The sequence below is a fragment of the Dreissena polymorpha genome, chromosome 3 (genome assembly GCF_020536995.1).
Source record: "Dreissena polymorpha isolate Duluth1 chromosome 3, UMN_Dpol_1.0, whole genome shotgun sequence".
NCBI classification, from domain to species: domain Eukaryota; kingdom Metazoa; phylum Mollusca; class Bivalvia; order Myida; family Dreissenidae; genus Dreissena; species Dreissena polymorpha.
Window position 1 is genome coordinate 120,835,160 of NC_068357.1, and position 23,897 is coordinate 120,859,056.

The window sequence follows — 23,897 nt, forward strand, 5'->3', positions numbered from 1 at the left end:
TATATTGAATATGTACGGATTCCCGCTGATTTTGCTGATCCGGCTTTTACACGTTGACATACATGTAGAAACGGCGTTCGAAAAGACAACACGAATAATAGCTTATGTTAATCATCGTATAGAGAAAAAAGTTGTTTGCACTACAAATGGGAAGAGTACAACCGCTTTAATTATAAACGTCTTGAATTGGAGATCAGGAATGGACTGCAGCGACAAATTTAATCTTAGATCACACTTCACCGAATAGTTTGGAGACGCCATTTTGGAGATGTGTATTGAAATTGACATTTTGATGATGGTGTCAATATCGACATAAGCGTGTAAAATCGTTTGTTTAAATAGTTGAGGATTAGCATACAGTTATCATTTGTCTTGACTTTCTGTGCAACATTTGTGAATTCAATGACTTAATCGATATTTAAGATTTATTGCCCCATTGATGACGTCATTTAAATTATGCAGTGCGGGCTGTTGCGATTTTGTTTTAAATAAACGTTTTTGTGATTTATGACTTTAAACTAGAATAAAATATGTACGTTCTTGGTATCAAATTGTTTGTTTTGTTGAACCTGATTCATGTTGATAGAAATTGTTGACTTTATTGAAAATCCCACGTAACCCCAAACATTGAATGATATAAGAACTTCCTGTTGACCATGATATAAAAAAATATATCAGGCAACGTTATATCAGGCAGATATCAATGCGGTGGTATGATAAATGTAATTCTATTGACTGGTCATTAAGTATTTAATTGGCCAGTAATAATTGTTATCTGTCCAGGCTAGACTGGACAATAATTTACTATGAGAACAGTGAATTATGCAGCTAGAAATTAAGGTAAGACACTATACAATTCATAAAAATAGCTTACATTATGAAGTAGACTGATTGACACTGGTGTTTAACAATACTTCTGTCCTCTCTTGCAAGGCACCATCTTCCCGGGTAAGTTCTGGCTGGACATCACGGATCTGTTGAACCCCAAGGACTGGAAGAGGATGAGCGACAAGAAGGCGCTCAACTTCACGAATTGGGACACCACTTCCGGTACTGGGGCCTCGGAAGAGGGAGCCCGAAACTGTGTGTACATGTCAGAGTCTCTGAACTACAGATGGGTGCCCGCATCATGTGTTGAGACGTTAAATTTCCTCTGCTACCATGCCGGGTAAGCAATGTAAGTAAGTCGCGAGTCATGAAATGTTTGTATTTGAAACGTTTATTTTGAACAGTTTTCCCCTCATAACTATGCCAGCATTGTCCTATGGATACGTTCCTTATATGTTGGCGCACTGTTTGAAACGAGTGTAATTCAGATCAGCTGTAAAAACGTTAAAGTTAAATTAACAGGCCAACATCACATGTTTTTGTTCAATATTTTCGTAAATTGTTGCCATTAACAATGATTGCGATAGAGTTCTTCTTGAAATGTATTGTTTCCGCAGCCTTCCACCAACAACAGAAAGATACCCTATTGGCAGCACTCGCGTCTACAAGATACAGCATGGATATCATCAGTGGGTGAACGAGCAGATGTATGAATACAAAGACGTCAGCCCAAAGGATGTTGATTGCTGAACAATCATGCCGAGCTTTGAGTTTTTAGATTCTAATATATCGACATCGTCAGTAATGAGTGAATTATATATATGATATATTGATGTGACTGACAAACAAGTGTTGCTGTTTTTAATTTATTTTCACACACGTCACTCAAACCGTGTTTAATTTATAGTATATGTGTCGCGTTCTGAGAAAACTGGGAATAATGCATGTGCGTAAAGTGTCGTCCCAGATTAGCAAAGGCTAATCAGGGACTTTACTTTCCGCTTTTATCGTTTAAAGTAAGTCCATTCTTACCGAAAATCTTGTTTAAGCGGAAAGTGTCGTCCCTGATTAGCCTGCGCGGACTGCACAGGCTAATCTGGGACGACACTTTACGCACATGCATTAAGCCCAGTTTTCTCAGACCGCGACTCATATAATGATGCGGTTGTTGCATGAGTGTTTATTTTATTTTGCAACTGCTATATACGTTTTCGTTTGTGTCACGTTATGGCGTGAATGCATTATGCAATCAGAGAATAAATAATGCTTACCAAGAATGGTTGATTTCGTTAGGTACGAAACAGGGCGACTCCTTGTTGAACGCGGCTGTTGTACAACAATACATTAAAACGTATTCATACTGTCAAAGAAATCATGTGATCAAAATATGAATACTTCGAGAGAAATTGGATGCATAAGTAAACCTTTTTGCATTATTACATGAATGTGTGTACATAGAGAATACTAGGTTAGAGTTGAATACAGAGAAGTTTATGTTGCGAGGCTTAGAACGCCGGAAGCGCGAGCCTTGGCGAGCGCTTTCGGTGTTCGAGCCGAGCAACATAAACTTCTCTGTATTCAACGCTAATCCTAGTATTCTATTTATCCCATTTGATTTTTTCAACGTGACGTTTAACATAAATAGATCTAATAACCTTAACAATAATTTTAATTCCGTCATTAAAGCGCTTAAAATCTAACAAATGTAACCATGCGTAGTGATATACATGTATTTGTTCTGGTACGCGAAATAGTCTTTAAAAAATTCACACACAAACTGTAAAACAAGTAAAAATATCACCATATGCCTACATTCAATTTTACGCAGTATGCGAATTTTAACACATTACGACCGCGAAAAGAAGATTTTACTTTACTATAATTTATTTTATTTTCGAAAGAAAATGATCAAAATCCAATATGGCGGCCATTACTCCTGACAAAATGCTGTCGATGTCAACATACATGTACACCATCGACGACCTAGTTCTGGCTACCATTACTTTAAATGTCGCTTTTTATGATTTTTGACTGGCGCGACTTTGTACAGGTCTGTCAATACTAAATAAACTGTACGCTGAAGTTTCTTTAGCTATCGAAGACCTTGACAATTTTGACGAGTAAACAGACAATTGCAGCGACTGACACTTTATTTGACAAAATATACAGGGCAATACGTTTTCCGACTTCGGACGACGAATTTCAGGACGCGCAGAACGTGTTTTTTATATAATGTTATGGGTATGCCGTGTGTGATCCGATGCATCAATGGCGCCCATGTTATTTAAAAATCATTTCCCCGAGATCAGGGAACGACAAAAGTACAATCAAAAATCAAAACATGTAAGAACTAGTATCTTACCTTTAATTATCCTTTAAAATCCATCTAATAATCCATTTAACTCAATTATTGACGATTTTGCATCTAGGGTCTTTAATAATTATTTTAGCATAGTTAAATAAAGACCCTTATGCCATTCTATCACTTTATTCAAATGAGTTTATGAACGCGATAAACTTTCTTCTTCGTCACACGCTACGTCATGTACTCTACATTACTGCTGTTCAAATGAACCGGAGCAGTTTATCTAATAATAGCCGTTGGTAAACTCGGTTGCATTTGCAGATTTCTGCATATAAACATAATTATGTTTAAACTTGCACAATGTTTTATTTATCTATGGTAAATGCCCTTATTGTACGAAAAAATAATGTAATATATAAATACACAAAGAATGGAAAACATTCAAGTACACAACAGATGAATGAGTAGAAAATACCCGTGTACAAATGGGACGTTCCCAATTCCAGTGTGGTGCTATTTTTACCATCTTATACTTTACACAGCTCTATGCCTAACGTGAATTAAATAGGAAAGCAAACATAGCAGATTATTCATGAACTGTGCGATATGTGTATGGCTTGTTATACATTCTTAATATTTAAGTTAAATGTCAAAAGTATATGCTTTGGTTATAAACAATGCACATTACACTAAATAATGTCATATGACTAGATTTAAAGGTTGAAGGTCGTATAATTTTGAAGCTCAAGTTTTGTCGACTTTGTTTCATATGAAAAATCATTCAGTGGTAAAGTAAATATAAATAAAAAAATAACAAAACAAAAATCGTGTAATTTTATATTTTATTTCAACATTTCTTTTGGTGAATATGTCATATATATTTTTTTCTGCAAAATATGCACATTTTCTTTTCATGGGTGACCTTAAAATTCGATCAATGAACCAAACAATATCGACCTAATTTTAGCGCATATCGCATGACGTCATTTAAAAAGTAGTCCGTGCACGCGACAGGTATATTCCACAGTGTTGAATACAAGCAAGTATATTCCACAACGTGTTATACCGTCAATGTCGCGGTGAAAATGGGATAAATTCGGTATACATACAAAGTCTTTCGAACACCACTATTCATTGTTCAAACTTGTCGATCATGTTCAACTGAGCGTTGAGTGTACAATCAACACATTTCTATGAAAATGTCTTAGACTGCCGATAGAATCCTTGAACAGAAGTTGCATTTAGTTAAACATGATACTCATAACCATTTGTTATATATTTTCATAAAGCGAATAGGATCAATCAAATTTACAAATTCTCAGTCATTCTTTACTTTCAAATTTAACTTCAATTGTATTCTTTATAGTTTAAACTAAAACACGGCTATACCCAAAACATACTTGTTTTTTTGCAGACAATCGGCGTTGAAAGTATTAGTTAGACGTCAGTCTCTAAATAAATTAAATGTAAACTTATATGACTAACTTGATCTCTCCAAACCCATAATGTACTTCAAATAATGCGAATGCATCGAAACTTTAATTATATGGCATTTCTTCATTTGCTGAGCGTGAAATACAGCATTCACAATACCAGGGTACAGGATCACGTGACTATGTGATGTTCAAAATTAAACGTTAATGGATATAAGCACACCGGTATGCGGTTCTTTTCTTTAAATACATTTTTTAAACATGTTTTCTTAAGAATTTCAACTAGCGCATAAAAGACAGTTTTATGGCAATGTTAAATACATCAGATTTACTTTTTTCTAAGTCCGTATTCTTGGCAAAAAACGGATGTGTAACGCATTCATGTTGACGGTTATGCTGCACCAATTTTAGACGTTTTCAATGAGTAATTCTTTAATCTTAAAGGGGCCTTTTCACAGAGTTTTTAATGTATTGGAAGTTTGTCATAAAATGCTTTATATTGATAAATGTAAACTTTGGATCTAAAACACTCCATTGAAAAACAGGAATACAATAAAAGAAAGAAAAAAAGTAACCCTTAACTGCGCTCGAACCACTGATTCCAGGATAAAATGTTTATTGCTAAGACCACTCGGCCATCCATGCTCATCTATCCATGCTCATACAATTAGTGATGTATTTTACACTTTATATAAGCAAACATCGTAGTATCACACAATATAACGACAACAACAGAAATCTCCTAATTATTTAATCCTTTCGCGTTGCAACGCTTTTCATGTTTTTAATCGTCAAAAGATGCATATAAAATATATCTAAGAGCATGGTAAATGTTAAGTATTACTGTTTCCTTACTAATATAATTACTGCAACGAACATTTGCGAATCTAAAACTTTTTTTTATTTTGTCAATTTATCAAAACGTGAAAAGACCCCTTCAAGATATCGGCACAAAATGTAAGAAAAACTGAATTTGATGCACTAAAGATTTTTGTAAATTTAGTTCACTAACTTAAGATATTAGACAAAATAAAGTTCTTAACGTCTTGTTTACATTCTGTACAGCCAGTGTGTAAACCTCTGTGAAACACGTTGATCAAACAACCTGGATACTAATGGTACCTATTGTATTCGAGTAAATCTATGGGAAAATCGTGTTTTACGCATGCGCAATCCACATAGGATAATCGGGAAACAACTTTTCCAGCTTTCTTTATATATTTCGTTTTAATGAAGTCAATACATAAATATAGTATATACAAAACTCCGGTAAACGCGGTTGTGTCGTCACTGGTCAATGTGAAACGACACTTTACGCACATGCATTAAACCTGATTTTCACACAGCGCGGCTAACAAAAAGCATATTGTGGATTTTGAGGATGTTCAAGACCGATCATCTTGGTCCTCGTGTCGGTTATAACGCACATGCCAGCTTATTATTCATTGCAATACCGATCGTCTGTCCTATAGACTCATACAATATTATTCTAACAAAAATGTATTCGACAATTTAAATTTGATTACTATTGTGCTATAATCACACAACAATATTTTTAAAACTGATAAAAATATATGTTCAACTGTGTTATTATGAAACCCGTATTTTATTATATAATGAGATGGCACAATTAAATTGTGAATATTTGTTAAATTTTAAGAAGAATTCACACCTGGGTTGATGTATAATATTGCTGTTATTATGTGTTCTTCGTTTACCAGTTTGTGTCACTATTGAATGCGTATTTTTGAAGTATTTATCATGTTTTACTATGCAGTGGAATTGCGTTTATGTCATAGAACGCATTTCCTTAACAACTTCCACAATAATGGAAGAGAATAATCAGACGATATAAACGCTTTAATATAAAAACATGTTCGCAATAAATGCTTCGGTAATAACATATTAAGGTTTGCCAAGCTATTGTAAATTGTGTAACAGTTATTTACCCTGTGTAATCTCATTCTGGCATGGAGTATTTTATGCCAGACCTTTGTCACGTTTACAGCATACACATATTTCAAGGTTCGAGTATTCATTATTCAACATAAAATATTAAAAGTTTTCTTTTACACTAGTTTTATTTTAAGCATTGAAAGTCAAATATGTGATTGGGTAATGTTTCAAACGGTCATTTGTACATTCGTAATCTAACATTCGGACATATTTAAATTATTTAGCTCATCAACAAACAATGTGGTCATTTGAATCGTCGAATGAACTTTATGAGTTGAGTATACTTAGCATGTTAACACTTATATGCACTGAAGCTAAACAGTTAATTTTTTGGCTGGTCATTTATATGGCGGACAAGCATCGGTGGAAAACCTCGTGCTGTGATCTCTAAACTATCTTTATCTCACCTGTCTACAAATTTTAAATAATACATACAAGAGAAAACCAATTATGGAATTAAACCTCTCGAAAAGTATTTCCTTCGGTTGACCAGTACAAAAAGTGTCCGAATGATATGTAATTCTTAGACAAAACAGGCTACTGTGTTAATATTTGAATTTTGTTACACATTTGTTCACTGACAAGTCCTTTATCAAACATGAATCCTTTTTTAAAAACACATCATTTTAGAAGAAATATCAAGATAGTAATTAGAGTTACAAAAAATGAGCATCTCTTATATCAATGGCATCATTAGAATCTTTATACATCAAGAATACTGACAGAATTAGTTCTGGTGAAAATACATCTTTGTTGTGAACTGGTTTTGAACACACACGTTTTGAAGCTCCTAATAATTGTTTAACAGGACTGTTTTGCGTAGTATCATTTACATATTTATGGAATGAACCCATTTGATACTGTAGAACACAGATGAAACCAAGTTGTTAGATTTTCATTGATCCTATGATTCATGTACATTGCTACTGATATAGGTAAGGCTGTCATTGCAACTAACGTATATTCTTTGCAATATTGTTTGAACTGTTCAAATGAAGAATTATATTTTTTCACCGTATTACCTGCTTTTTGTTGCATCAATTACCCTGCAATTCTGTCCGCCATTTGATCTCTGTGTTAACCATGCAAGCCCGCGTAATCTAATCGTTCATTCAGAGTATATGTGATATATGCAGCAATCATATCAAATGATAATTTATTCTTACCAAACCAACCGTTATTTCTCTTTCCAGGAATCGTACAATCTTCACCAAAAAGTCTACAATCTTTTACAAAATCTCTGAATATGCCGTCGGACAAAATCAGCATTGACCAATTAAGCGAACTGACCCATTTTGGGACAACAATGGTGCATTTTGCTTTCTACGATTTCATCCTATGATGAGGTTAGATACCAATCTAGGTGGTGGAACAAAAATGTTTACATCGTTTCACCAATATTGAACTAAGGCATACACTGCCTCTGTTCCTGGAGCGCACCAACGGGAATTAAATGCGATGCGAAAAGATCAAATGAGTGTTTACCACATGTGGCATCTAATGCTTTACATAACAGTCGCATTGTACATTCCGGACATATTGATATATTATTTTGACCACAAATCATTTTTAAATATAAAACTATTCCATGAATATCCCTGTTTTGACTACCATTCAGTAATATGGATTTTTAATTTGTATTGTCTGAATACACCTTTATGTACGAATTTTGCTAAGCATTTAAAAAAGTTTTAACTGATTCCGCTTCACGCCAAGTGGAGCTGCGTATTGTTCTATATCAGACCAGATGCTAATAACTTCTACACCTTTTTCCGCATTATCATCACCTTTATAGAAGGATTAATCTCGTCACCTTGCGTCGACTTACCATAAAGTCTACAACTCATCTCTGAGAACCGTCTTATGTCTTTAACGTCCTCTTACGCGGACTTACCGTATACGTCATGGCTCGTTTGTGGGAGCAATGAAATGGGGTATTTGTCCCTTTTCGGGGACCAAATCATACCATTTTTTGCTCACTTCCGGGAGGCATCTTACAGAATCTATGTCCACTTCCGGGGGCCATATCATAAAATGTAAGCTCACTTCCGGGAGCAATCTACTGGTCTCAATGTCCACTTTCGGGGACCATGACATACAATTTCTTCTCAATTCCGGGAGCAATCTATCGAGCTCTATGTCCACTTCCGGGGACAATAGCATACTCTTTCTGCTCACTTCCGAGAGTAATCTACTGGCCTATATGTCCACTTCCGGGGACCAAAGCACTCTTTTTCTGCTTACTCCCAAGAGCAATCTACTGGGCTCTATGTCCAAATCCGTGAACAATAGCTTACTCTTTCTGCTATTTTCCGGGAGCACTAACATACCTTTTCTCAGAGACCGTGCGTCAATAAATTTACTCTGTTCGTCAAGTGAATTAACAAATTGCTGTTTAAATTTTCTTTTTTATTTCCATGAAAGTCGTAGATTCGACTATCATTTTTTCCTATCTACATGAAATCTTCAACTTTCTATAAAATCTACATAATGTGTGCTTCTTGCGTCAGCAAATATATTTAACAAACACATTTGATTGTGCTAGAAATAATTTTCACTGCCATTTAATTGCATATCGTTTTCTTTTTAGACCGTAAGTTCGGAAATAGTTTGCTCTGTCACAATAACGGGAGCTCTTCAACAACCTCTGGCATTTATGCAATTGTATAAATGTCTTGCTAGCAACCTAATTTTATTTCCAATAACACTTTGAAAGGATATAATGTGCCCTATAATGCAAGCTACGAATCTTACTGGCACTATTTTTTTTCTCGTTTGATGACTTTGATTGATCAACGAATCAATACCTTTCTCTAGTCTATCAACTTACCAACTCTGTTTTCAGTTATGAACAACCGATTTGTTTGCATATGGAGCACATGCCCTAGCAATTCTCATCTCTAGGAAGGAATCAAATTACATTTATCTGCGGCCAATAAAAATCCAAACTCTACCATGGTAGTTCTTGTCAATTCAGTTGCACATAATGTTCTATCATATTCTGCATTTTTACCAATACCATCATCAAACAACATAACTAATTTCAGTTTTTTAACCTAAGGAATGTTACTACAACTCTAAGAAGTTTAGTTAATATATGACCGGCTGTTTTATGCCGAATGAAGGCGAATTAAACATATAATAACACTGTTTGTTATTATGGTGACAGCTAAATTCTAAAAAAGGAGATGTTTACGCAACATTTGAAAGGTTAATAAAAGAAATCATGGACGCAGTTACTGATGAAAAGACATAAGTATCAACGGAATATTTGCAGCAGCATGTTATTCTAGTACAAAAACAAAAGGATTTGTAGAAAGAATGTATAAGAAAAGCAAGGAAATTGAACATAACCTGCTCACATTGCACCTTTGACTTTTGTCAAAACGTGTAATTGCATCACCACTCTCGTCAGATAGGTCCACTTAATTTTGCTACGCCAAGCAAAGTGAAAATATTTGTAATTAGAATTGATGCCATTCCGAAACGAACTAACTTCCGTCTCGACGAAAATGACACAATTGGTAAAGATGAAAGTCTGGAGAGTTGTCCAAATGCTGTCCTCTCCATGAAGGACTGGGCACTTAACACTTATGTTAGAGAACATCGAGAGTGTGCCTTCCAGGTTAGTTAATATAATTATATCTTAAATGCTTGGTTCATGTACTGTTTACTTTTGTTTCTTTGTAAATAATCGTTAATGCATCAAATATAATAAGTATGTATGGTATTTATCCGTGCTTGTTAAAAATGTAGCCATAAAATAATTGATACCACATGGGGCTCGCTCAGTTTTATTGTTACTGTACCATGCTACTGAACTATTCGTTGATATCTTATTTGTGCTTCGTTAGGTTAGAACAAGAATAAATACATCCTTTGGGTACTTCTTGTGAAGGTTCATGGCGGGCATACACGAACAAAAAGATACAATTATGCAAGTCCCTGTTCGCGCACGCTGCTTAGTAGACAGTGGATTCGCCTCGTTAAAACAGAAATACAGGTGTCCAGATTGCGACACCCTAGATCAACTAGAATAGATGGTCAGGTCATCATCATCATAGAATGACGCAGTCCGATACCTGACCTGGAAGTTGGACGATTGGGAGGACTTTCTTGGACCAGTGATTTTATAAATCTTAAAAAAATATTTTCGCATGTGTATTTTGTTCTTTGTAATATGCACTTTTAGTTTGTATAACTGTGTTTAAAACACATATTTGTAATATTAGAACACTTGGTTCTAGGTATTGGTATAATTGTCTCAGTCTGACATACTACACGTTTGTATCATTGTTTCAATCTGACATGCTACGTTCTGATACTGGTCACAGTCTGACATGCTTCACTATCTAAAGACTGCTGTATAAATACCAACTGCAATCGTGTTTAGACGGGTATTTAGAATCAGGCTTGTTCCCGTCTAAGCAAGCGTGGAAACAGATGCGCCAACGGTCGGTATCCGCTCCGGAACATCAAAGACAGTTGGAAAGTATCCGGGACGTGTGCCCCACATTGAACCTTGATGATGTAATACACGTAGATAAACCCTCGTCCCTCTTGCAAATATCCCGGATTCGCCTGAGCTATCGCCCTTAGTAGCCACCCTGATTGTAGATCTAGATTCTAGATCGTACCCAACAGTGTGCTCATTGTGTGGGATACACACGGAAAACAAACTATTACACTCAGTGTGATTATGTTCGAAAAGGGAACTGTTACGTGAATCTCTTTGGGATGCTGTCATTCACCAAAAAGAGTTTACGTGTTTTATCAAATTAACACGAAAGACACCATTAGAACAACTCGTAACGTTGTTTGAAATGACGCTATCAACTACAGATGACAATCGCCTTAATGCTCAATTAGCAATCCTATTGTTTAAACTAGTTTGTTAGTTTTTGAGTGTGCTTATTATAAAATCGTCTCTCTATTGTTGTCTGTATGCATGTACAATATATCTATTGTATATATTAATGATGTAAATACTTGTTGTAAATGTGTTATACTCTCCATGAATGGAGAAAATAAAGAATCTATGATTCACACTTGTACCATAATGCTATAATGTTTATATTCAGTTTTAGTGCACTACGGTTGAAACTGCAGATATTTTGCGATGACAAAAATTTCTTTTTCAAATAAGACCTTTCGCCAAATGATGGTTTACGGGGTTTTGTAAGCATAATTTAGCTTTCATATTTTTCAGATTATAAATATTGACATTTTAGTACAAAATATGCAATAATAACATAAACATGTCACTAACGACCGTTTTTCGCTAAGCCCACGATATTGTTTTGTAAATATAGCGCTCAAACTGTTTGTTCATGTAAGTGGCATTTTTCTGACAAAATAAACTTCTTGGTATAACCCCAAAAACAAACTTGCGAAATGTATTCATTAGACTTATCGAATTTACATCGTCTTTAGAAAGCAATTGTTTCAACTATAGATTTTTGAATTGCTAATGTGGTTAATTGTTTCAAACTTTATATTTTTCAATTGCTTATGTGGTATATTATATACATCTTTTCTTGAATACAGTTGAATCTCTAAATTTCTTGGAAGTCTCATTTTCGCGCTTCTGTCATTGCGCGAATTTATCAGGTTCTTCTCAAGGTGCAATTTCGTCTATTCATTTACAGAGTTCATAGTTTTGTTAATGCTCCTCTTCTACTAATTGTTATAACATACATTATGTGCTTTTCGTACTTAAATGTTCTTATTGAAGTATGCAAACGTAAAGAACATCATTTGCATTTTTGGTCAAAATATAAGCATCATGTTATTCGACACGTTTCCGTATGAAAATACTATATTCAATATAAAAACGTTATTGTTTAGAAAACATTTAGACGTGTTTGCGGTAGGCTTTCATAACGTAACATACAGAGGCCTTTTCATCCTGTTCGTAAATGTTCCACGTTAGCCAATGCGGCATCGTCGGGGTTTTAAGGTGTCGCAATCTGGGTTTGCCCCGTGTATGATTTTACCATTCTACAAATTATGGACCATTCATTGCATAAGATGACCAGATAACAAATTTCAGCATTACATTTTGAAAGAATTAAAACTTTGACGTAGAATGTTGCCGAATTTTTGTCAAAATAGCCATTCCGTCCGTCTTGAATGTTCTAGAAAAATTTACTAGTATCTATGCGTCATTGGAAAGCTTCATAAAGCTTTGCCCACATTTAGCGAAACTTCAAGGACGATGAATGCAAGATCAACGCTCCTCAAACATTTGAATGTAAGAGTTCTGGTCCAGTAAAAGAGGATGATACACGTCCTATGATTCCGAGTCACAAAACAATTTCCCCTCAAAATCTAATCGTTTGTTTGCATATTTGCTTAATGAACGATCTCTGTGTATGGTCTAAACAAAACGAAGCTATTTCAATAATGCCAAAGAAATATATATGTATTTCAGAACGTTCCCTTAATGATAATGCCTTAATGATAATGATTGACCGAACAAAAACCCAAACGGTTCTGGGTATATATTATGGCGTCCATTATTCAAAGTTTAAGATTGTCCGTTCCTAGATGGTAACATCCCTAAAGGTCCATCCTATGGTATTTACATTATGCAATTGGTACGATACGCCAGAGCATGATGGTGTGTTAAAGATTTTAATGATCGTAACCGTATATCAACAAGGAAATTGCAAAATCAGTTTTTTATATCATAACCTACGACGTAAATTCTCTAAATTTCACTCAAAGTATTGTGACTTTATTTCAAAATATAAAGTTTCTAAAAATGGCATTGAACTAACAGAATTTCCCACCCATCATTTTATGGAGATGTTTTGAAGCGTGTTCGCAAATTTAAATATCTTAAACCAAATGTTTATATTAGATCTACACTTTTCAATTTAATTTACTCATTTTTATCAAAATGATATGATGCTGACGTACTTTAAAACACATGCTTGTTGGTTTTCGTTTTACTATATCTTTCTTCTTTCAGGATTATTAATTGAATGACCATTTTATATGTTTGCTTCTAAAACATTATAAACATATGGTTTATTGGAAAATCGATTTAACAGTACTGCCCCTTTAGAAATTTTTGTTTTTAAAATACTGCCATTTTAATAATATTTGATTTGGTTACTTGTGACGTCATCGTGTCATCGCTTCTAAATTACGGCATCCGATCTGCTTTCACTGTCTTTGCTATATTAATAGGTCATCGGGTTTATATCGTTCAACTTTATTAATATTTTCTCTCTGACGAGCGTTTCTAGATTTATTTATTTTAAAACATTTACATAAACAACCAAGCTATGTAATATGGATCTTTTACACCTAATATTGCTGCTTCTTCCTGTATTTGCACGATGATGATCTGAAATATTAACTATAATTTTATGATACTTTATTCTTAAATCTTTTTGTAAAAAGAAGGGATGTAAATGACACTTGTTCGAAATTTCATTTCATCGTTCCTCAACGGGTTGTAACTCTGTTGCTCTGGTCTCCTTCCTACTATTAAGTAATTAAAGGGTCATTAACTTGAATGCGTTTTAATTCCCTTTTATTATTGCTTAATTTGAGTTGCAAAAGGTTTAATTGTATTTACACGTTAATGTATTATGAATATGACTGGGCCAAGTGTGAGGTTCAGCGCTCTAAAACCGGTTTAAACCCACCCACCCAGTCAGTGCTTTGCATTGACCGTTCCAATGTGGTGACCCCAGTTGTATTCTCCTTTGTGTGTATGCTGTTTCGTATTGTACTGTTTCGTACTGTTTTGGTACTAAGTCACTTGCCTTATATAAAGGACAAACATATTGAATATAATAAGAATGCAAAAACTGCTCAAGCTGCTTGAGTTTCACTTTTTTGAATTATATTTTTCAATAACGACGTTTTCAATTTACTATTTCGCTCAGGTCCGGCATATTTCATGTGGTTTAAGAAGCGCTACCGTCACATTCAAAATGGTCCCAGTCGCTAAGACACCCAACACAATAGTGATGAACCGTCTGTGACGTTGGAAGGCGCAGAAGGGTTGAGTTTTTTTAAGAAATCACGTAGAGCCGCTAGGGGACAGTACAGTTTAAATGATTTAATGCTTTCGTTTGTCGACATGGAAATATAAGAAATAATGTATATGTGCAAGTAATATCAAGTCAAACGTAATAAATAAATCCATGACCTATGGCTTAAAGGATCTTTTCACGGTTTGGTAAATTGACAAAATTGAAAAAAGTTGTAACAGATTCGCAAATTTTCGTTTTAGTTATGATATTTGTGAGGAAACAGTATTACTGAACATTTATCATAGTCCAATATAGCCATTATATGTATCTTTTGACGATTTGAAAACCTAAAAATTATAAAGCGTTGCAACGCGAAACGATTGAATAATTTGGAGAGTTCTGTTGTTGTCGTTAATATTTACGAAACTACGAAGATTGCTTATATAAGGTATAAAATACTTAAATTGTGTATTCCCGGCGGAATAGCCGAGAGGGCTAATGCGTTTTTACCTCAGACTAACTCCAGGACTCCGGGGGTCACTGGTTCGAGCCCTGGTACCGGCCACTTTTGTTTTCCTTTTTTTAATTTTATTCTTGATTTTTTTACTGGAGCTTTTAAGACCCAATGTTTACATTTGTCAATATAAAGCATTTTATGACAAACTTCTAAATATGCCAAAATCTGTGAAAAGGCCCCTTTAATGGCTTGTAGCTTCATTTTTTTAATAAGTCGCTTAATAATATTTTTGTATCGTGACTCAGTTAAATTTTCCTATATTGTAATTGTTTACGTGATTTAAAGTGATAAATGTTTGCGCAGCATTCCCCAATTCCCAACCAAATCGCCAGATTCGAATGTTTACAGCCCCTAGAGAACCATATTGTAAAAGTTTACGGACTTAAACATATCTTGATAAGCTAAGCTTTGACAGTGAGCTGTAATAAAAAAATACAAGTGTGTTTGTTTATTAAGATTTTATGGCAACTCAATACAGACTAGTCATCTCGTTGCTTTCACAAATGATGTTGTTAAATCAATAAAGAAATATAAATCAATTTTTACTATATGTTCATGAGCAGGATTTCGTTTTTAACCCGCAATGTTTTAGGACAAGTGGAGAGAAAGCTGTTTGTGTTAGTATATGTAAGGATGGTTTCACTGCTTCAACATATAAGCTCTCGTTCGGAGTTGGCATATACTCACTTGAGCTTAAATTTGAATTGTATCAATCGTTTGCAAGTAATATTTACGTGCGAATCCATAAACAATTGAGTCATAGTCAAACTGTGAACGAGAAGATTTCTAAATAGCTTTTGCAATGTTGCAGCATCAAAGTCACAGTAAGTATGAGAAAGAACCTTAAACTTGATAAATTAAGTGATTAATGTACATTTATACCATCTATTACCCTAAAGCACCTTTCTGCATTCTCAGACACTATAACTAAAAGCTATAGTTTTAGGTCTTCGTGAAATGTCCTTGGCCGACAGAAATGAATATATATTGCGTGTTTGACTTCGAATATGTGAAGCATTTTTAGTGCCCTAGTTTCGCTTTCATTACTGTTCGATAATTCGCATCCATTGTTAGCGATAACAAATCATACGTTTGTTAAGGCTACATAGCAAGCATGTTTGCTGTTGTAAACATAATGAGAAAACATAATTTATAGCAGGCCTTCTTAGAGAGGTTTATGTAAATATTGTAATATATCTTTTGTTCATTCGACACTTTTATTATCTATTCTTGAAAGCTTTTTGTAAGCTGAAAAACACTTCAAGGGGCCCGATTTGTTAATGTATAACACAAATTGTGTCTTGTTTTCAAATTTGATGTTTTAAGACACTCTTGTTGACTTAAGAACAAATGTAAATATCGCGTTACTATTTTCATGGTAGTAAATTAACCTGAAAGCATTTTAAGAAAAACGACGGAAAGCAAATGTATTAGAGGCAGTTAAAGAAGACGTGACATTTCGACTGTTGTTTTTTTCATATTTAAACGAAGGTATCACACCAACTTAAAAACAATACTTGATGTATTTTGCCATTTAAGATTGTTAAGGGTTCATTGTTAATACCATATAGTGTAGCTACATTCTATTTGAAGGTACATACAGTATAACTCAGTCGTATGTATTTCAAAATGATCGATTTAATACGAATTAATGGAATCAAATTTGTGCTCCTATTATTATAAACCATATACTTCAAATACATGTAAACTTATTTTACACCCTTCACTCGACATAACAAGTTTTTTTCTAAGAAATGTTATTTACTCGCTTTTAATACATTATAATGCGCGTCGGTAATTATTTAATCTATTTGATGTTTTCGACCTTAGTGCACCGTCGAGCAAGGGATACGAGAACAAGTTTTAAAAGTAATGCCACAACAAATGCGTTTACAGCCGCTTTTAAGCATATTTTACAAAGAAACTCCGGCGAGCGCTGACTTAAACAACGGTTAAACGCCAATGGTTTCTTCAAAATAACAAATTATATTATTTACTTATTTTGTGTACACTTGATGCTCATAGCTAATGAACATTTGTTATTGTTTCTTATCCGATACTCATTGGTTAATAATTTCTATTAATTTGTACACCACACGGCACACTTAGATTGTTTTAAAAGAAACTACGGTGCATACATCTTCATTATGAAAGAATATGTTATTTTATTGTAAATTTGATTCGGTGATTTATTCTCTTTTCTAAAGAATGATATTGTTTCCGTTTTAATAACTTAGCGTCCAGACTATAATTTGGGGTTTTGTAATCTATAGGTTCACTTTGCAAATATGTCAATAAAAGCAATAGGATATCAGTTACGTGTTTGTGCACAAGGTACAGACATGGCTGCGAACGGTCAATGAGTGAAATCCGTTATGATAAACAATTCCTTTCGATACAATATTATGTTTGTTTTCTTCACTCGTGCATTAAGGTCATCAATTGTTTAACTTTAATACCAATTGCTATGATTTTAAATGCTATTTTACTTATGCCCTGAAACATACAAAAATCATTCGGCCATTCCGGTCATTATCTTAGATAAAATGAGCTGACAAGCTGATTGTTCATGAAACTGAATTTGATGTTCGTTTCAGATATGAAGATAATACAAGTTGACATGTGTACACAAGGAATTGGTTAAATAAAAAATAGACATTGAAAACACGCTTAAATTTTGTTTATTTTATGTTGATGTTTATTTTTTAACTAAAGACTAATTCACTGGCTTATAAGCATTTGACTTTCTTATAAAAAATTTACGGAATCAATATAATTGCATATCGATTTTGTGTTTTTTATTTGTTCACCCTAGCACATAGTGCTTATGGGAAGCCTTAAGGATACGTTTTTGTCCGTCGCCTGTCAGTGCGTGCGGTCTCCTAGAGGTCTCAGATTCGAGTCCAGTCATTTGTTTTTACTTTAAAATTGTTCTGGAATGATAAACATAAATGTCTATTTTAATTGATATATTTAAGGTATACAACAGTATATTACAAATCCGAACAAGACAAAATCAGCTAACATTTCCCTTTAAGAAATTTAATCTTACTACACAACTGTCACCAATTAGGAACCTATACACACCGAGGGATGTGCAACCTCGCGATATCACATAGCATCACGCGTGAGAAACAGGTACGCGGGTATACAATAAACTCTCTTAATTTAACTCATAATGCATCCAGCAGACGATAACTATATGCCAGCGCATATTATCTGGCTTTTATTTCAGACTGTTTGTCCTTTTTGAAATATATACGTGTCAACAAAACATAACATCTTTATTGTGGTATGTTGTTTGGTTAAGAATTAACTATCAATTTGTATTGTTGAGTTTCAGTTTACATATTTTCGACGCCCAACTGTCGGATCCTGTGATGATAATTAGTTTTGACCAGTTGCATTGGTCCCTGTTTTTAAAAGGATGCGTATGTTCTGAGAACACATCTTTTAATTAAAAAAAGACAGACAGTATAATCTCACTTATAAAAGATGACCTCGCGTTCATACTTAAATATACACTTCAGTTTCGGCCACGTGAATAGGTATGACTACATAACATGATTAAATATACAATAGTCATTGCAGAATGCAGATACAAATAAATAAAATCGATTGAATTAACATGAATGGTATTTCGAGGCGGTAATAACATGCATCGACCAGTATTATTCGGAGTCGTATTTCCTATAACACATGCTTCTTTGATAGTTTTACATTCATTAGAATATAATGCTTTGTCGCATGAAACTAATAACTAAAGCAAAGTTATAACAACATAAATTATACGTTTTTCATAACTTATACATGTATTTTATTCATTTTACCATTTCGCGTCAGTTTAAAATTGTCAGCAAGTCTACATTCAAAATCGGTAATAAATATTTTTAAGTTTTTATACTGTGTTTGTATAAAATGTGGACTAACTTAAGACACCGAAAAAGCAAGCACTTCAAAATGAATTTATTAGACATGTGGTAAATCTCAAGGCAGTAAAAATGCGTACCACTGTTTAATATTACGCGATGCTTTCAATAATTCAATATTTACAATACGTAAATTTACAATATTTAATTGCTGGCATTGCCTTTTCATATTACCAGTATCCCTTCGGGATAACGGCATAAATTTAGATTTGATATTCGGTGATTATCCGAAAGAGACGCAAAGATAAGTTTGCAGGCTAGATCGAATGCTCTGTGCTAATTTGTTTTATTTTTGTGCTTTGGAGTCCGTACGCGTGTCAGCACTTCGTTGACATCACCTGAAAAACAAACATCTGCATGTTTAACGAGGTAAGGTAATTCTAAAACGTATTAAATTGTGCATTTCGGAGTATATATCAGTAACAAAACAATACACGATAATGGTATTAGAAGTATTATTATTAGTATTATTATCTTGTTCGCTAATAAGCATCAGAGCACGCATAACAAGTTATCTTCATCAAGTATACAAACTCGTGTGAAAATATTATTTAAATAAACATTGGACCCGGGATGATCGTATATTATTGAGTCAAATTCTATTGTACATTGTTTTATGTACAATATGTAATCTTTGTGTAATTAGTAAGTTAAAGAATCTATTCAAGATATCAATTTAATAATTTAAAAATGCGTAGTAAGTATTCTTTATTGTTTTGTTTTTATCAGGAAATATCGAACTATCTAGATATGTAAAACAAACTTATTTGTGTATCAAGATTACCCACAAGATTACATTATGCAGTGCAAACCAGAACTATAAAGTAGAAACAAATACGCAAGTATATAGGAACAAACAATATAATGTTTATTTTTTTAAAGAAATAAACTATTAAATTAAAATATAAGTTGGTATGAAGTAGATTTGATATCAATTACAATACAACAAAATGAACCCGCAAGGGTCAGGGGTTGATATTTGGTGCATCACATGGTATTGTTTCTTCTAAGCCTGTTCAAATCTCGCCGCTACGATCAAAACTAAATATAACATGAAGCATATGATCTATAGGGACTTCTTCTGACGGCCTCGACAACGACTTCCCTCTAGCGTGCCCTGAAACTCAGTCCTGCATAGAGTCATGCCATGTAGCCTGTCCAAACCAAGCAAGCGTTTTTCGCTAATACAGAACATCAATTATTGATTGTTGATCAAATGTTTTTAGCTAATCGATTTTAATTTGATCACCTTCTGAAAATTGCCGAAAGCGTTTATCAATACTGACATTGTTTGATAAGCAGACGCTCGGTTGAGTAGCGCAATAAGCTAGAAGTGATGATGGTATACACTCTGGATAGGATAGGATAGGATATCATGCCATTTTATCGAAACATTCAGAATTCTCGGTTATATTTGATCAAATTTCCTAAAATTGAGAATATGAATACAACAATGTGAATAAATACACTGTTTGTATTATCTCAAAACTATTTCAAAAGAATATATAAATATGATAACAAAATAAAAATGTCATGCTTTGCATTTACCGCCTTGTTTGAACTGCGTTATGATTTATGAACAGCGTTAGGATAAACAGGAGTTACGTCGTAATCCTGTTTGCATGTGACCTATGAACATGTTTTTCAAAACATATAATTCACATTTTATAACATCCTTATATTTGTTTAAACATCACAGGGCGTTCAGTTTTCAAAAGAAGAATGCCTTAAGCATTACATACATTATAATTCGTAATTATCTGCTGTTGGATTTATTAGATTGTGATTTTGGCAGGAGTCCTTTATCGTGTTGCACATATTTTTGAACATTTGATTGCATCCAAATTGTGGTTTTGAGGCTAAAAGATATTGGTTTTATTTGGAAGCCTGGTAATGACACTTTATTTTTTCAGCAGTAAAAGTCGGCAAACAACCGAAGCTCCAACGGAAACACTTGTTAACAGCAAAATGGCAGGGGTACGTTATGCTATATATGGTCAATGTAAACGAGTTTGTATTCTTTCTGGTTACGTCATTGTAATCGTGTTGTGTATTTCATTAAAGACTCTGTGTTTATTGTTTGATTCATCATAGCTCTATGTGTATCGCTTTAAAATTATTAGCTGACTCATTTATAGGTGGCCTTATTGCTTTTTTCCGTGCAAATGTTTACATTTTCCGTAGAATAGTGCATATAAACATAGAATATTCCATAAATACATGCAACGCTTTTCATATAGTATTATGAATTTCATAACAAAAGTATTTAATGTACATACAAAGTATGTTGTTGTTTTTTTGTCGAGTGTCATAAACAAATAAAAATATTCCAGGTAAATTATTATCTTTAACATATTCAAGATGTCGTAAAGTAATCAAGTGATTTTATCAATAAATCAACCTTTAATAAAACCTGTTTGATCTTTGGAGATTAAAATACCAAATCTGTCTTTGATCTTTTTACAATGGAACCTGTTGCTGGTGTGTAATCAACACTTTATAATGTTAATAGTCGTAAGTTTTTTAGATAGCATCTCGGCTGGTTTTCCTTTGCAAGACAAGTTGTAATTTCATGTTTTTGTATTATGGGCAATGGTTTTGTAATAAAAGCAAACTTTTGACTTCTCATTATAAAATCGCCGAACATATTACAAAATACCTTAAAGAAATAAACAGTGAATGCATCAAATCCTGGATTTGAATCATGTTTAATACTTTTAAGAGTTATAGATACTTATGCAATATTTAGCAGCCCTTCAAATGAGTAAGATTTAACTTAAATTATTCAATTTTGATATAAATGATATTACAGAAATCAACTTGTATATCGTATGTAATATCGTTGTCATATTTATTGTATATTGTTTTATAGACATAAAATATATGTTAGCTCCTTCAACTAAGCACCGTTTTCTAATTCGATAAAAGGTATCGACTTGTTTGTTTAAGGATTTATTCGAGCGAGCAAACGGGTTTTCTCCATCTCCCATCCACTTAGCTCCAGAACGTTTAAAAGAACCTTTAAGTTTATTTGCCATCACATTTTCTTATTAATTTGTGTAGCTCACTATGTTGGTCGCATTTAGCTGCAGTTAATATTTTTTTAAGAATATCAATTTTCTTAATTAAATAAGATTAATGTTTTGTGTTATGTTAAGCTTTATATGTTGTAAATGAGCTTTTCCTCTTATTTCCATATGTAAGGTTTCCAGAAATAATTGGTCGTTGATATCAGACTGGATGTTGCTTTGATGTCTATGCTCTATGGAGACGTAGTGCTGCCATGCACGAAAATGGAAGATTTCAGTGTATATGTATTCATTTATATATTTCGAAGGTTTTCACTTCGTTAATATCGCCGCAAAATGTCTCCCCGCTTCAACACGGGAATACAGTTTTCATTGTACCCAAAATACATACACAAAAGCTAACTTAGCATGTTTTAGTAGAGGCTATAAATCGATCATATAAAAGTTTTGCACATTAAAGGGATCTTTTCACGGTTTGGTAAATTGACAAAATTGAAAAAAGTTTTTTCAGATTCGCAAATTTTCGGTTTAGTTATGATATTTGTGAGGAAAAAGTATTACTGAACATTTGCCATGGTCTAATATAGCCATTATATGTATCTTTTGATGATTTAAAAACCTAAAAATTATAAAGCGTTGCAACGCGAAACGATCGAATAATTTGGAGAGTTCTGTTGTTGTCGTTTAAATGTGTGAAACTACGAAGATTGTTTATATAAGGTATAAAATACGCTTCTTATGTATGCTTATGATAGCTCAGTTGGCTAATGCGTTTTTACTTCATGATTCCGGGGGTTCGAGCCCTGCTGCGGGCTTCTTTTTTTTACTTTTTTTAAATTTTATTTTTGATTTTTAACTGGAGCTTTTAAAATTTAATGTTAACCTTTAACAATATAAAGCATTTAATGACAAACTTTAAAACACGCCAAAATCTGTGAAAAGGCCCATTTAAGATTGAAAATATTTGCCTTCTTAGTGATATTCATAAGTTCTTAGATACAAGTATGCGTATAACTCATAAAATGTTAATTATTTTGGATAATGCATAGCATATGATATTAAAGAAAAGTGTTCTCAAATCGTCATACAATGTGAACTTGGTATACATAATATATCGATATAAGATCCTATGGAGGTGTGTGTTTTGTGTTGTTAATTTAAATGCTATTAATCGTTTTCCCTTGCAGACAAGCAGTAACACTAATAATCTGGATACAGATTTTTTGACGAAATGCTACGAAGATGTGAGAATTAACGACTTTTTTTTACATTTTCATCAAATCCGTTAAACTAATGTTACACATAAGATGTATATGTACTTTCGAATATCGTCATTTAAATTCACAGTCTAAGCAAACTATAACTGACATTGGTACTCGTTATCAGATTGGTACTCGTTTAGCATCTTTCGATAGTTTATCAATCTTTGAATAACTTATTATTAATATAAATTTTGGCGAAATTGCAGCTTAAATGCATACATACATGTATAGGAAATAGAGTCAATTGTATTAATACCATGCTATTTATTAATTGCGTCAAAACATTCTAATTACTACTATGACGTTGCACAGACATACCCGATACTGTATAAGTAATAACTATGTTCTATATAAATGTTCATCTCAATCAATTTCAGGCTTTGGAGGTACCGGATGAAAAATGTGATGACAGACTCATGTTTATGAAGACAAGACTACGCTTTGAAGTATGTGCCACCCCACTCCTGGTCTCATAACGTTTTTATCTTTTACGGACCTGCCTTGCTAAAATTTTCAGTGGCTTATGAAAACATAATATAATTGTAAAAGTGAATTAAAAGTAGCCCGTGTTTCTATGAAAATATGATTTGTATACAAAATCATAGTCGTGATAGAAGTCTTTCTCTGTTTTGCATGCAATTGGA

The 23,897-nt window shown here is 33.5% G+C and overlaps 1 protein-coding gene across 3 annotated transcripts in view; it reads left to right on the forward strand.

Moving 5' to 3' along the window:
* LOC127871242 (perlucin-like protein) overlaps positions 1-23,897 on the forward strand; it is a 207,435-nt gene that overhangs the window by 3,045 nt on the left and 180,493 nt on the right. Inside the window, exons 4-5 of one of the 3 annotated variants that reach the window (XM_052413989.1) lie at positions 934-1,168; positions 1,446-1,661. In XM_052413989.1, the coding sequence (XP_052269949.1) occupies positions 934-1,168; positions 1,446-1,578 (368 nt within the window). In that variant the 3' untranslated portion in view covers positions 1,579-1,661. Of the gene's footprint in view, positions 1-933; positions 1,178-1,445; positions 1,662-23,897 lie in introns of those variants that run through there. The other 2 variants (XM_052413990.1, XM_052413991.1) reach the window with 2 other exon arrangements.